This window comes from Anopheles merus, chromosome 2R (genome assembly GCF_017562075.2).
Source record: "Anopheles merus strain MAF chromosome 2R, AmerM5.1, whole genome shotgun sequence".
NCBI lineage: Eukaryota > Metazoa > Arthropoda > Insecta > Diptera > Culicidae > Anopheles > Anopheles merus.
The window spans coordinates 24,716,964-24,732,683 of NC_054082.1; the positions used below are offsets into that span (position 1 = coordinate 24,716,964).

The window sequence follows — 15,720 nt, forward strand, 5'->3', positions numbered from 1 at the left end:
TGAAGGCGTTTTCACTCCCCGGGGAACCGGTTCACACGCGGAGGGGGAATAAATCTCCAGAGCTCGAGACATGTACGGGCCGAAAATAAATCGATTCCCGCCCGTCCCCCGTTATGCAAAGTGCGAGAATCGGTAGGTTGAATGCACCGCGCGTGTGCGAATGCTTGTTGCGGAAGGGCAGCAAAGTGGTCGGGAAGATTTCTCTCAATAACTTACACCCAAATCCCAAGCACGTTGAAGCGTTAAAGTATCAGCCAACGAGGAAAGAAAGAACAATCATCCGACCATCCGGTGATCGTACCCTGAAGAGGCTCGCGCACCTAAGTGTCGCTCCTTAGCGTCTGATGATAGTGTTTATCTTCCCAGTGGATAGGGAAAAAACATTCTTTCCCCGATCTTGTTGAACGATCACGAACCAAAAAAACGGAGCGGCCTTCATAGTTACGTACGTTTATCAGCTGTCATGGTTATGTTTCTTCGGGCTGAATTCGAAGGAACGAAAATCTTCCCCGCCTAAGTGTTCTTAACCGCCTGCAGCAAAGCTACTCTCCCTCTCCCAGCATTCAGCAGCATCAAAACAGCGTTGGGATCCGATTTTGATAGGGCCTCTTCCGTTCGGGAGTGCGCTTGCTAATGCTGGTTACAGTTACTTCCCTCACTGGACCTGTTCGCTAAGGCCTCCTGCTTCCCGATTGAATGCTTAAGCACACTGCCGAGGCAGGGAGCGAGCTAGAATTAGAATAAAGACATAACAAGCGCGGCGATACTTCTCACCCGCAGTAATGTCCGTCCGATTAGAGTTAAAGTAACAAGCGATGGGATTGTAGCTACTACAATTTAAAAAAAAATCTAGCTCTCACAATTGCTTGAAACGTTAGCAGAGAAGCAGCACCAACCAATTGATTGGTGGAAGTGTGAGCATCGAAAGATTTAAATGAGTGGTAGAAAAGGAATGTTTACAGACATTTTTGCTTTGGCTGTTTTTGAGTGCTATTTGCTGATGATTGTGGTTGTGGAGAAGTGGTTAAGTGCCGTATTTACTAGGAGAAATCAATTTCTTTAAAATTGAGTGTAAAAATAATGCTATTTAAGAGTTTTACATAAACAAAACTCATCTCGATTCGCTGTAATTTGTACATTTTACTACAAATTTAGCTGTTGGGCCATACATACCCAAAATGAACAACATTTCCACAACAGCATTTTAACAACCATACACACAACAAAAAAAACCCGCAAGAATATATCTTGCAGGAGCAGCAAAAGGAACGCCAAAGCAAAAGACGCCAAACCGCCGCGGGAAAAGGTCAATGGCACAGCGGAGCAAGCAAACACCCGCACACAGACGTAAGCGTATCCAAAACGACGACGAAGACGACGCGCTTAAAGACGGCCACCACCGCGAAGACGGTTCACGTGAGCTACCCCAGGCCCATTCGTGGGCAGCAGCGCGTTCTTACGAGGGTGAAGAGTGCGCGCGCGCGTAGGCCCGGAGGAAGCCAAGGTTACGAAAGCTTCGCTATAAAGTGAGATGGGTGGGCGTACGAAGCAACTTGCGGAAGACATGCGGCGGACGAGAAGAAAAAAGGGAAAATTGCTACTGTGTGAGTATCTTCTGGAGGGATGAAGGGCTGCGTTTAGAGCGCCGTAAAGGTAGTTTGCGCATTTTTCCTGCTCGCTAGAACTGTTTCAGCATGAACTTGTAACCGCATACGCAGCATCCGTAACTTGAACACACCCGGGGCCGGTACAAGGCGATCGCTGGCATGTCATGCCCGTGGACGATCACGCCTGACACCGTGGCCTCCAGTGCTTGGTGTGTCGCAGCGAGTTACGCTTACGTTTGACAATTTTGACAGCTGTCAGGTTGACCCGTAAAAGGAACCGGGGCCGGACCGGAGGAACCAAATTTGCAAATTCAAATACAGCCTGCAAGCATATGGCAATCCGTGTACAGCGACACACCGGAACGGTACCATCCCCACACAAACCCCCGCATAAGGAAAGCTGCGTCTGCACATGTGTTATTTCCTTCGCAAGTGCTATTATTACACCAAACCAGCGTTCTTATCGCGCGCGCCGTGAAAAGTTCAGCGACTTTTCGCCTCACTCCCTCACTGCAAACCCGTCTCCAGGCCTTGCGTTGCACTGCCGCGGTGCGATTTTGTCCATGAATTTTCCACCGTTCTGCTTCGGCGTTTTTTTTTCTTCGAGTTCCAAGCTTTTACGCAAGAAGATGATGGTACGTTCGGTTGGAACGTCCGTTTCGTTCCAGCCACTCCCCACAGCCGCGGGATGGGTCGTACCGGCCGTGCAAGGTTGTGTTTGTGACGAAGCGATCTTTGCCGTCCGATCTGAGGGGAAAAGTGGAAGAATTGGCTTTTCCTACCCATCCCGGCGTCGTTGTTGGGACGCTGTAGAGGTAACGAGCGCGATACGCCGCCCAACTCGGAGCTCCGGCCTGCCAGCTGAGCGAATTGACGCACAAAGAGTACGGGCGTTTTTTCTGTTACTTTGGTTCGCCCCTTTACGGCAGCCCTCAGAGACGTTGCGTTCGAGAGCGAGAGAGCTTCGAGCCATTCTTCGGGCTTTGTTTAATAAGATAAATGTTTAGCAAATCCAATAGGAAAAACATTCGACCGCTCGGAACGTGAGGTTCTGTTGTTACTCGCGATGGTATTTCGTTGACATTTTTATGCGCTCCCTCCGACAGAACACACATTCAAATTCGCTATTTGCCATAAACGTCAAACGTGCCCATTAAAGGGGAAGAAGTCAGCTCGACGGAAAGTTCTACGCAACCTTAGCTCCCGGATCTTGGCAGGGGTGGAAAAGCTGAGCGGTCTAGGCACACATCACGCGGGACGCACCACATTCGTTCCATGTGACGCTCCAGGTGTTTACAGTTACGTTTCTTACCCTTACCACGCGTAGAGCAGAGAGAAAAAGATAGTGATTTAGCGTGATGTTGCAGAGACTTTTGCAAGAAGCACTTCAAGAAACTGGTCGAGAACGGCGATCAAGCGATGACTCACTGAGAGAACATGACCCTACTGTTAGTAAAGCCACACGTGATTTTCTCGTTGAAAACACTCTCGCAGACGTCAGCAAACATCGGCCGAACGTCAGGGCCAGCTGGTAGGTAGTAATACAGGCGCCACGGTGACACGTCAAACGTTCCCTCTTTACCGCCGCTCGAAGCCTACGCTACCCACCAAGTAAGTCACCAACCAGCGGCATACCGACTTGGTGTTTCCGAAAAGTATAGACCATCTGGAGTAACAGCAGAGCAGTGGATTTAGACTTCACTCTGCATTTTGTCTCTCTCTCTCTCTCTCTCTCTCTCTCATTTTTTGTGGGCTGCTTACTCAACCTAGTATAAACAACCGGTAATTTACTGGAAATCACACGACCACTATTCCGGCCGACGCTTGCGGTGCTCTCGTTTGCTCTTCCCGCAACACAAAACTTCGTAGAAGTCGCCGTGCTGTGTGGGGATTTGTGCCTACCGTGGCACGTCCGAAGCGCCCCAAAAGCGCTGAAGCACGATTGATCGACTCTCAGTGGCCGCCGATCGTTTCAAACAGTTCCTGACCGCCGTTCCTACTACTGGCTAATTTGTCTTCCGTTCCGTCACTCGGCGACTCGGGATCGCCACTGGACGGACGGATTGAGACGCCACGAAAGCCACAGCTCGCTCCAAAATGAGAAGACTTTTACTTTAATGGGGTTTGGGCCCGCTTGTTGGCCCAATTCGACCCGGTACCCGCGTCCCGGCCGTCGTCCGAATCCCCCGGGTATGTGCTACCGGTGTTTGTTGTTGTGTCATGTTTGGAAATCTTCTTCCCCCAGTTTTCTTACCGAAACTAATAAACAGACGAAACAAAAAAACATTAAAATATTTACCTCCCCATCTCATATACTCAGTGGTAGCAAAATGATCGCGAAAGTTTGATGCACACTGAGCGAGCATCATCAGAGCGGGTTCTTTCGCTCATTAAAATAGGTTTGCAATGTTTGCTGCTTTCTTCTGCCGCAAGTGATCAAGTCACGGTCGAGTGTATGATGGTCAGCAAGGGTTGTTTTTTGCAATGAAACGTAAAGCTGTTTTTTGTTTTGGTTTCGTCTATACAGCAGTCTGAACAGTTTGAACGGTGAATGCCAAGGTAGCCGCAAGATAAATTGCGTGGGAATGTAAATGCCAACGGGAAGCGCAAGCGAAAACAATGGTACGTATTGGAGCAAACGATAGCTTCATGTTGTTGCGTATTTTTTTTTGTTTTTGCCTATCGTCAATGATAAACGATCGTACGCAAAGTAGGTTAAATAATTTGTGATAGGCAGGCAGGGCAGCGTACTGCCGAGGTACCGTTCGTTCGATGGCGCGAACACAAGAAGTGTGTGCATCAAAGCAACGAATCCGGTTCGAAGGACCAAACTTAGCAGCACGCTGCCGTTTGGTACGCTACTGCAGGAACGGGTGTGAAAATTCTAATCCAAAAGCCCGTCCAATCAATCTTCCAAGCCAATTTGAAGGCAAAACCTAAAGCTGAACTGGTCGCACCGACATGACATAAGGTATCATTCGCCGCGAATTGAAGGCAATTGAATGCGCTGCTAAAACTGAGCGACACGTTGCAGCTGTCCGATGCACTAAAATCCACTTCTCAAGGTCGTAAACGTTACCCGTGTAGAACGGCTTTGGATGGCCGAAATTGGCGGCACCGTTGCAAAGCAGAAATAAAGCAAAGCTTAAAACAAACACAGTTTGTGGCCTCACGGTGTGGCCGGCACAACTAAAACAATTTGACAGCAGTTCGTGGTGCGGTTACCAAAGACGTACAATCTTCGGCAACCGGCCCGGGTCCTGGAACCGGTAAGGGAGGCATAGTTTCAGATTATCAAACCTAACGGTGATATCACTGCCCGTTGGAGTTGCACAGTTGCGTAATGTAGCCGTTGCAACGTTTCGTGTGCATCGCTGGATTTGGTGAGAGCGGGTGTGGTGCCGCAATAGGAGATCGATCTAGCTCCCTCCAGTTTTTCTGATCGGCTGTTTGGTCCGGAAAACTGGACCTACGATAGGTCCGCATTCCGTGCGTCCAAGCTGAAAACTGGAATTCTATCCTGTTTTGGGTCCCTCTCTCTCTCTCTCGCTATATCTATCTCCGTGCAAGATGCAAAGATGTCACTCGCCCGTTGGCAGTTGCCATTTGTCGGCGTGCAGTGGTTGTGTAGTTCAAGTGCAAGTCCCACCGTACGCCTTCAGCACATCTCGAGGCCTGCCAACGCATCACATTTGCGTCTTGCTGTGGGATATTGCATTACCTGTGCATGTTCACTTTGACATTTGTTACTCTGGAAGTGTAGTGGGACAGCCGCGCTCGACTACCTTTTTTTTTGCATGATCGATGAAGCAATCGGATTTGTGCCGCATTCCAGTGAAATGATCGATGATCGTGAGAGTGTAGCAAAGGAGCAATTTGTTGGAGTGGAAAATGCATGCATCTTTGTGTTTGTTTTGATTTGACGTAGGCAAATTACTACTAAAAGGTTGACTAAGATGTGTTTATAGCGTTGGGTTGACTTCTTATCGAGTCGATAGATAAGTTCGGCGTATTTGAACGGTTTAAATGGGCACATTTCTAGAAACAAACACCACAATGCACGTCGTCTTGATGGTACAGCTTTGAACAATCGTCACAAATTCATTTTCCGAGGATGTCGCAGTCATAAATCGGAACCTCGACGCAGACACACTTCCCCTCTGTCTCGCCGGAAATGTCAATTTATTTGCTTGCCATCCTTCAAGGACCTAACCGTGACATCTAAACCACAACTTCAATGCGCAAAAGCGAAAACATCTTCAGCATTGTTGCAGCCTGTTTTGTTTCCTAACTTCAGCTTCCTATTTCTCCTTCTATTCCTTCCACTGGGCCGGAAGTTCATTAGTATTCTTTTGTGCACTTCATCATCTCCTCAGAATGCGCGTAAAGACAAAACAGAAACGTCACACAAACACAACGTTGGCGCTGGTCGAGAGTGCAATTTGTTTGCTGTTCGAGTTTGCGCTAGCCTTAATTGCAATGCTTCGCGACATATTTGGGTCCGCATGGAGTGGAATTTAATTGAAAGCAAACAAACCGCCGACGCCAAAGCGCACAAAGCGTGGTCGTAAAGTGGGCCGCGTAACCGGACGGGTGAGCCGTTGAGGGTGAAAAAACATACACCCAGGAAAGCGTCGAAACGCATCATTTACTTGTTCAGCATTTCAAGGTGCACCGCCTAATGAATCGCGACCGAACGGTAAACCAATCCCGTTTTTTTTCATCAAATAATTGTTTGACATTCACCCTCAGCCATCGTTTGCAAATCGATTGGAGCAGATCGAACGGCTTTGTAATGTGATCAGTATGCCCGAAAGGTGTGGTTGGCGCAACATCATTCAACGTATTGATCGACTAAAAATGAAAGCATTTCACACAAAGCGGCCACATCAAACCAACCGAAAACCGATCCCATAAATGCAGAGGAAAAAGCTTCTCTCAATGTTACAGAACTGCAGGTTAATTGAAACGGACAAAATATACAAAATCAGACGCACACAAGCACAAACCCCGCACAGATGTGTTGCAGGAAGTTGACCAGCAGGAAGACCTTGCCTTTGTTGTGCTGTCTGTCTGCATGTGCATTCCGGGTTGGGGTTATATTCGGGTGAGCTATTGTTTACGCAGGGCGGGCCAAGGTTGACGCGTTGCTTAGAATTTAATTTTATAGCCCTTTGTTAGGGGGTTTGTGTCTCGCGTTGTGTTTAAAAATAGAATTTAAGATACAATTGAAGGGGCTGAAACATATGCACGACGAAGGTGACTCTCATAACTTTGAAGGTTATTAGCAGACACTTCACTGTACTATAATTAAAGCTTAATTCCATTAAAAGAAAGCTTAAATTAGCTTTTGTTTTTCTTCTTCTTCACATCCATAAGTGAAACCGAGCAAATCATAAAAATCAGAAAAAACATTATCGCGACGCATTAACACCCTTTTTCCCGTACCCGTGTGCGCGTGTGCGACACGAAAGCGTTCATTTCATTTGCGCCAGCGTGTTATTAAGTCAACCTCTGCCACCCTTTGCCTCTAGTACCGACCACGCACTCCCGCAAAAGCTGTTCGACTGAGCGCTCAATTACGGGTGCACAGTGCACCAGCGTTTGTCAAATATCTTTATTTAAACTAATTACCCACAAAGTAAGCGCCCTAAGGTAAGGTAGGTGTGTCTGCTGGTGTTGTGTGGCTTTCTCAGGGCTCAGCCGAAAGGTGGCCGCGTGTCGACACTACCCTACCCAGACTGCCAATGCTTTGCTCCCACGCAACTTTCCCTGCGCGGCTCGGCTCGGTTCGGCATGCCGTGGCAGGTTGGTTTCCCATGCTCCAGATTTGTCACCACTCTCGCTCTCGTCTTTCACCGAAATTTGGGGATGCACTTCCCAGCGTGAGATGCGGTGCGTGATGATTGCACACTTTATTGCCCTTTGCCATCTTCCATCCCCCCCTGTCCCTAAGCTCAATGAATCGTTTAACCGATTTGAATCGGGCTGGCGAGTTTTATTGCCGGTTTGTTTGAGAAGTTTTGGAAAAGTTTAGCGTCTCGGGCTCATCCATACATTCATTGGCGGTTGGATATCGCTCTTCTCCACCGCACGCCTTTATGAACATTTCCCGCACACACGCGTGCACCCTTGGGCCATTGTTTCAAGGTGCAATTTCGGTGTCCGCACCCTTGGCACAGGCGCGGCAGCGAAAGCGGGATGGACCAAGCAGGGTGCGCGAACGGTCTACGGTCGGTGCGCGAATTGATTAGAAGGTTCACACAGGGCGGCTGAATTGCCCTTCCGAAAGCGTTTTTTTTTTAAGCAGAGAGAAAAACAAAAATGGGCGTCACAAAACACGAACCGGCGCGGTTCGTCGCCGTACCGCACAGTGAAGTCTTTCGTTCGGGTGTATGCATTTGCGCTCGAAGCTTGATGCGGACGGCTACGCGCGTACGCCCATCGCAGGGGAGGGAAAGGGCCACCCTACTTTTTGGGGTCAAGCATCCCCCTCCCCTCCCCTCCAATCGTCAATAGTCCCCCGGCCTGCGCAGGTCACGGACAATCGGACGACGTCGATTGACGATTCGCTACGCGCGTAAGAAAATGCCGTAGCGCGGGTCGGTAGGAAGTCTCGGTTGCCTCACCGTGGGCGCTGCGATGCGACAACTGGACAGTGGGAGCCCTTTGCAGCGGGCCGCTCGATTGAAACGAGGCCACCGCTTTGAAGCCAATTTCCGTTTTCGGGGTCTGTTTCGGCGCATCTGCGCGCTGTGACACACACTGTGCGAAGGCGGAGCGAAGGGTGTTGGAAGATGTGTTGCAAGGAAAGTGGTAACGGACGTGGCTTCGCATTTCGTCTCGCGTATTGCGTACGTAGCCGTCCGCGTACGCGCACATCGAACGGCAAACGGACGTTACGACGTACCTGTGACTAATTTGCTTTCCACTGCTGCGCTTTTCTCACCTTTACACGTGATTTCCATAATGCAGTGGGGCTGCCCGCAAGCAGTAGGAGTACGGGGGCCGTGTCATTTACTTTTATTATGACACCTTACGTGAGACGACTTACATACTCAACGCAACGCATTTAGACTGTGCTTCCTGCGATTCAAAAGTGTGCTTTCTTTCGCTCGTATCACCACCGTATCGCGCAGTCACACAACAACTAAAAAAACCCTTTTATGCGTTAGCCAACACACCTAGCCAAACTCCCCGCGAGACGATTAGTTCCGTGGCATTATGCGCGATGATGTAATTTAAATACTGAGCCAGGTTATCGCATTACTTCAGCACCCTTGTTGGTTTGTTGATTTGCTCTCTAGCGGGGAGCCGTTTTACCCGCTTTTCTAAAGATGTTTGATTATCTACCCACCCAAAACCCTCTCCCGGGCGGATTCAGGTCAATCAAAGGGGTTCGGTAAGGGGGTAGATGCCGGGGGGGGAGGGAAACGAAAAAATCTCGGTGTTAGTAGGTCATACTGGAATTTAAAATAATCAACACCTCCCCTTCCCGGCAGCTAACGAGCCGGAATTCGGAAATTCGAACTGAAATAGAAAAGAAACAAGCAGGGCTTGGAATATAATGAGTGCTGCACCGCAACAACAAACCCCTCCGAAAAGCTCACCATCCGATCCGAACCGGCAAACGGCAGGGAAATTTGGGCAGCATCTTCCCAATCGAAACGAGCTGATGAAAGCAGGCCCGTTAGTCGCCAGCCAGCTCGCTCAAGCAGCTCGCCTTCTACTGCAGCAGCTGATCTTGCGGCTAGCACGGCGGCCCGTACAATCGGCCACTGCCCTTTCCCGGGCACCATACGGTACATACGCGGGAGTAGGGTCTGCGAGCGTGGAAAGGAAACAGTTCCAGCACATCCACTTGGTGGATAGGAAATTCCAGCGTTAAATAATATAGAAAAAAAGGTTTATTTCTTTCCACAGCCCTCGAAAACAGCCGTTACAAGCACGGTTTCGATGGGTGATCGATCGATCGATCGAAAAGCAAAACCCAAAACTCCACGCTCCCCTGGTATCCAGTTCCGATGGGAGCCATCGCCGGAATTCGATACGATCGAGTGGAGTGGAAATATTGGTGTTTGGCGTTTGTGCGGGCTCGTCCGGGGACTACGCTAGCCACATTGACCTCGGGCCATCGAGGGCGACAGGTGAATGAAGCTGGCAAAAAGGGAAAAGCGACCCGGCTGCCCTGCGCTTGCTGAACTTGAACACTTCCAAGGGTTTCAAGCGAGCTCGGAATGGCTAATGAATTGCTAATGAACCGTTTCGACAGTTCGTTGTGGTGCGGTGATTTCGTTTCTATTTGATCACAAAGCGTTTGGGGCGGAAAATTATGGAAATGCAAGACGAAAACTATTTTTCAAAGATTTTCATGCTTTTATTAGGAAAAGTTAATCGGTCTAATTGTGTACTCGTTGGAGGGCAGAGGTGAAAATAATGCTCGTTAAAAGGGATCGTTAGCACAATCAAGTATTTATTAAAGCCTGTTGTGGTATTGGAAAATGGAAAGTTTTATTATTCATAACTTTGTAATAAAACAGTAAATAGTACAGAAAATCATGTTCATTAATTTAAAACAAAAAAACTTAAAGTTTAAGCAAACAAAAAATAAATTGATCGTGTGGATATAAACAAAGCAATACACATGTAAGGAGCCCAATTTTGCTTTCATATTTCAACACACCATTTGCTTTTTCCGATTAGAGTTTCGCCTTTTAAAAACCTGTTTTGCTTTGAAATTAGCAACCCGACTGTAAATTAATTTACTCTCCATACCCCCTGTTTACCTTAACCTTCGATCGAACTTTTTCCTACTTATCCCTACCACTCGCACTCGCACCGAAAGCACCACCGCCCCCCGCCACAGGTCCACCGATAAAACCGAAAACCGAACGCAACACAAACAGCACTTTCATCCCATCAAAACTCCATCAATTTCGCTCATGATCGCCACCGCCACGAAATGGACAACGCGCACCAACGCCCCTTTTTATGCCATGCTCAATCATAACCACCTGAATCGGCACCACAGCACACACACACACAAACACGCGCTATGGCTCTTGGGACATTCACTGTCTCCGTGTGCTGGGAGAGCCTTTTTGCCCTTAGGGGCGACAAATTTAGACTCCTATAGCTGGGGAATGACATTCAGCGAGCCACGCCACGATGAATGGGGCTGTACCATGGGTGACGAAGCAACGCGCGAAAAGAAAAAAAAGGATGCAAACGAGCAACAGGGACAGCGGCGCGGGGAGACATATTTGTGATGAAAGTTTTCGGAAACAAACAAAATCGCGAACGTGCGGCAGCCACGTCCGGGGTGGAATGTGTGTAACACTTTCCCTGGCAGTTTTGGTACGGCAAGAGTTTGGTGCTGCAGTTGGGCAGACAGATGAGGGCGGGGCAAAAGGATTCGCGAGGTAAATTTATGTCGGCTTTTGTTGGAGACATTTTTTTTTTCGGACGCGAGAAAGTGATGCTGAGATTGATCACATTATTAATGGCTGTTCGAGCTGACAGGCTTTCAATGATTGTATGCGATGTGTTTATTGTCTGTGCACAACACAAAACCCTTGATGGTTTAAACAAATCGAAGCGTACCATTTACCTTGAAATTAATAAAGAAATGGTAAATAGAAACCTTCAGCCCGGCGTGACTGGGTAAGCGAACGGAGCGATGGTCCGCTCATTGCAAGCAGACTGTCCGTGCCGCGAAATGGTAAAAGACGGCGCAAATGCAGCGCTAGCACAAAGCGAGCCATCCCGTGCTGTGCAAATGCAACCCTTTTGCAGGAGGGAATGGTCAGGAAAACTGGGCGATCACGGTGCTATGGTGAGCGTTCGGTGCCGGTGGAAGCAGAAGATCCCGCGGGAACGGGAATGTAGAAGAGAATCAGCAACAGCCACTACCACCAGTGCAGGGCAAATAATCATCATAAACCGGTATGGCAATAGGGAAGAAAAAACAAACCGGTGAGATGGCCCGTACCCGTGTACGGATTTACAATTAGCGTTAGACGAGCAACCAGAGATCGGCGGTCTGCGGGGGGAAGCGGTCGGGGACAAAGCAGGGAAGGGAAAAGTGTGTTACGCTTGGGGGAAATGGACACACGGTGGTTTGGAACGCTGCTGGTCGCACTGTTTGCCCGTCGTTTATCAAGACGACCGAAAACCGGACCGCCGGCAAGGCGGCCAGGGAACGCAACCGCCTGGAATCGGGACGGATCATCGGGACGGGCTGCCGGGTGATGATGATGATGATGATGCACCGAGAGCACCGAAGACACATTTGGTCGAGTTGGGTGGAAAAGCAGCGCTGCTGGAAATGTTGTGTTGCTGTGTGTTAGACGCGTAAAAACGAGAGCCTAGAAATTCATGAGCTAAACTGTGCGAACTAGAAATGTTATTCATTTCCGTAACCATTTGAAAACACATTATCAGCTTTTTTGTTCTCATTTTAGCTAATTTTTATCGTAGGTATATGAGAACATTCGATTTCACGAAATAAGTTAGGATTTTTTAGCTTTTAAGCTTTCATGCGACAAAAAAATCAATTTCTGCTAACAAAATCATTACTTTTGATAAAACCTTTGCATACATTTGGGCGCTAACGATGCAATGCGTTACATTTTGCATATTTTAGCGTTTCAGCACTCTTTGCCACTTTTCTAATAAGAAAATCTTGAACTCCTAGCTGGACACTTTCATTATTCAAAACAATTTCCAAAGACACTTCACCGCCTCCACCCGTCCACCGATCGATCGCGGGTCGATCGTTATTCGCTTGCATTCGCCTCTAGATTCTCTCCCAGCCTCTTCACCACATATCCCACATGGCTCGTGGCAAAAGGAGCTGATGGTGATGGGTGTTGTAAAACAATAGACACACTTTCCCATCTAATTACCTCTTTTACACCCTCACCCGGTGCCCGGCCCCGCGCGAACCTTTGCGCGATCGACGTGAAAGTGACGTTAGGGGTTGCCGTGGATTCCAATAAGCAAAAAAGCACAATCTCATCCGCCGGCTCCGCTCTAAAATCGAAAGCAGAAGCAGCACAGAATTTGCGGGATCGAATAGAGAGAGAGAGAGAAAGAGAGAGAGAGAGAAAAAAAAGAGAGAAAAAAAATACAAACGAATGTAATTAACGGACCAAACGGACCAGGTGCAGGGTGTTCTGTGGCTGCTAGGAAGTGAAGTGAACACACTGGAACACGCTGGACAATCATCCCACCTACTCGGCTAACATTTGTTGCAACTCAGCCACCCCCCCCCCTCCCCTGAGATTGGTTTACTTTGTCCTGGGCTGCTTAAAAGTAACGTTACACACCCGTTGAAAGCCATTTTGACGGACAATGCAAATGACGTGTCGTGCAGTGTGAAGAGGGCAGCATCGAGGGTGCTTTGGTACGTTCTACAGTAGCCTGTTGTGATGCACAGAACAGCAAAGACCACTTGCGGAGGGGAGAAAGACATGAGTCGCTTCATCTCCCTGCATGGTGTCTTCCGCATTTCCACACAGCCCTTGCACCTCTCACCACTCGCACACCGGGCAAAAGCTGCACCATCTTCAGGCAAACCCACCCTGTCCATCTTGTGCGTGTGTGTGTGTGTGTGTGTGTTTGGTGTGCGGATCTTTCTAACGGCATCTTTCGTCCACGGTGTTGTGGTCCACACGCAGCGCCAACTCATAACTGTACGTGATAAGGCGTGTAAATTGTGGCATCCCCGGGTTGTGGCAGCACGCAATGGCATAATTTCTTCATCCGACCGCTGCCGAGCATGCGTCGGTACGATAACGGATGCTTTCGGTGTGCTGCGTCGCTGGCGTGGCGCACCGTGGGGATGCCGTCGTACGTGATTCTCGCCAGGGTCATCTGCAACGGGGGTTTTGGGCAGCTGGGAAATCACAGCCGGTTTAGCAGGCGCATGGGACGAGAGGCTCAAAATGCAACAAACGCAACAGTCATGCGTGCGTTTATGTGACAGCTCAGCAAACGGATTCGTTGGAAAGGTGTGTGTTTTACTCATCAGGCCTGGATCAGCCGGCCTTTGACGTGCACCGTTTTGTTGGAGCCGTGTTGTTTATGGTCACGTCAAAAGATTAAACTAACGCGTTTATATCACCCGAAGTAAATAGCTTTAAAATTATTCAGTTTAAAGTGTTTCTTGGAGACGAATGTCTAAAGTCTTTCAAACCATGCAGGTGAAAGTGGAGCCTACGGTTGCATACGTGTAGAAATGTGATGGTTTGTACCAGAAGAGGAGACCAACGCTGAACACAAAAAAAAAAGAACTTTGTAGAGACAATGTGTAAACCTTGATCTATTGTGCTTTTTTCTGCTAAGACTTTTTGCCCCCCTCACAAACTGCATCTTGCATTTACTGCACCGCTGCACACACTCGCCGGAGTGGTGTGTGTGTGTGTGCAATTTTTAAGCCCGGTACGTTACTTGTACTCCACGCCACGCGATAAGATCTAATCCCATCTAGAGCTGGAGCCGTCCATCAGGCTCCATTGTCGAACGTCCAGTCCAGTGTGGACTGATTGAAGCATAACCCACGACCAAACTCACGAAATGCAGCTTAAAATGCATTCCAAAAGGAATGGAAACGTTTTGAGTTTTTCCTTTTCGGTACAGCGCCTTCCACCAGCCAATCTATTCGTTGATGGTGAGGCAGAGGAACGAAAATCAAAACCGCTCATCCCATCGACGTGCCCAACGGTACCACGGAGTAAGCCTCGAGAAGTCCCGATTGCGCAACTGTGCGACTGTGGGTTTGAGCTGAAAGGAGCTCGGATCGAACGAAGGAATCTCACAAACACTGTGTAGGTTCATTTCGTAACACCACCCCGGCACCCCCGGTCGAGTTTATGATTTATTGATAAGCGATGGATGAAATAAAAAAAGGCGCACACTTTGGTGGTATAAAAGTGATCTGTGCGTCCTGCAAACAGCAAACGTAAGCAAGCACCTCACCCAGCTTCTCCGCTTGCGGGCGGGCCAGTACGCTAAGAAATGTCATGATGAAATCAACCGAACGGAATGTCCATTCCGTTGCGCCTAATGGATCGAATGAATGGCCCGGAAGGGTGTCGGATCATTACAAACAAAAAAAAAAACGAAGGGAGCGGTCCCAGGCACCACCCCCCGTTAGTGGAAGTGGCGGAGTGATTTAGTCAAACGCTCTTGCGGTGACGAAGCTCTCCGGAGAACCGGAACCGGAGATGAAGCCCCCATTACGCCGTGATGGACAAATGTGTCCCATGGAGAGGGAGGCACATGATGGCTGGGAAAATTGTACGAAACTGCGGCACAGTGGCACAGCTTATTAGGGAAACCATTCTGCGCTAAAGTCTTGTCTCAAATGACACCAGAGTGTGTTGTGTGTGAAAAATAAAACATTGAAGTTTTATCACATTTGTATTGAATTACTTCTAATCATCTACCTCGTATGTTCTTATTCTCCACCCTCTTTCAGACCCCCATCGGTTCTGCATGGTATGGAACTGCGCAAAATGAGTACGGCCAAGCAGCAGCAGCAGCTCCAGCAGCAGCAGCAGCATCAGCAGCAGCAACACCAGCAGCAGCGCGAAGATCGACGGTACTCGATGCCGCACGGTATGCACGGCACGCTACCACCCGGAGCAACGGATGATCTGCACGCGTGGTCCATCTATCGGTAAGCGGCACTTCACACCCGCCAGCATAGAATGGAGGTGTTGAAATATGAAGCAAACAAAAAACTGGAACGAAGCGATGTGAATCTCATCGCTGTGTGTGTGCTAAATTCTAGGCCGACAATTAACCGTAAGCGCGCGTAATTAATTTGTATCGGGACTTTGTTTTGGCAAGGTAGTTCTTTTCCCGGAGGAGAGCTATGCGTTGCCAAACGTAAGATTCAATTGAATTGAACTTTCTTGTAAAAATGCCCAACATTGAAAAAAGGGACAAAGAGAGCGAAAATCACATCCAACAAACTGAATAACATGACAGACAGAAAAACGTGTTTAAAAACGCATTAAACCAATAGCCCCACAATTGCTACATCTTTCCGACACCTAGATCGAACCAAACCCCTTTTCCACCTGGGCAAGAAAATAACAACTCA

The 15,720-nt window shown here is 48.5% G+C and overlaps 1 protein-coding gene across 5 annotated transcripts in view; it reads left to right on the forward strand.

Moving 5' to 3' along the window:
- Nucleotides 1-15,720, forward strand: part of LOC121589334 (ATP-binding cassette sub-family G member 8) — a 31,744-nt gene that overhangs the window by 11,195 nt on the left and 4,829 nt on the right. For all 5 annotated transcript variants that reach the window (XR_006004297.1, XM_041908158.1, XM_041908155.1 and 2 more), the window contains exon 3: nt 15,091-15,291. Coding sequence is in view for 4 of the 5 variants with exons in the window: in XM_041908158.1 (XP_041764092.1) it covers nt 15,113-15,291 (179 nt within the window). In the remaining variant the exon portion in view is untranslated. The remainder of the gene's footprint in view (nt 1-15,090; nt 15,292-15,720) is intronic.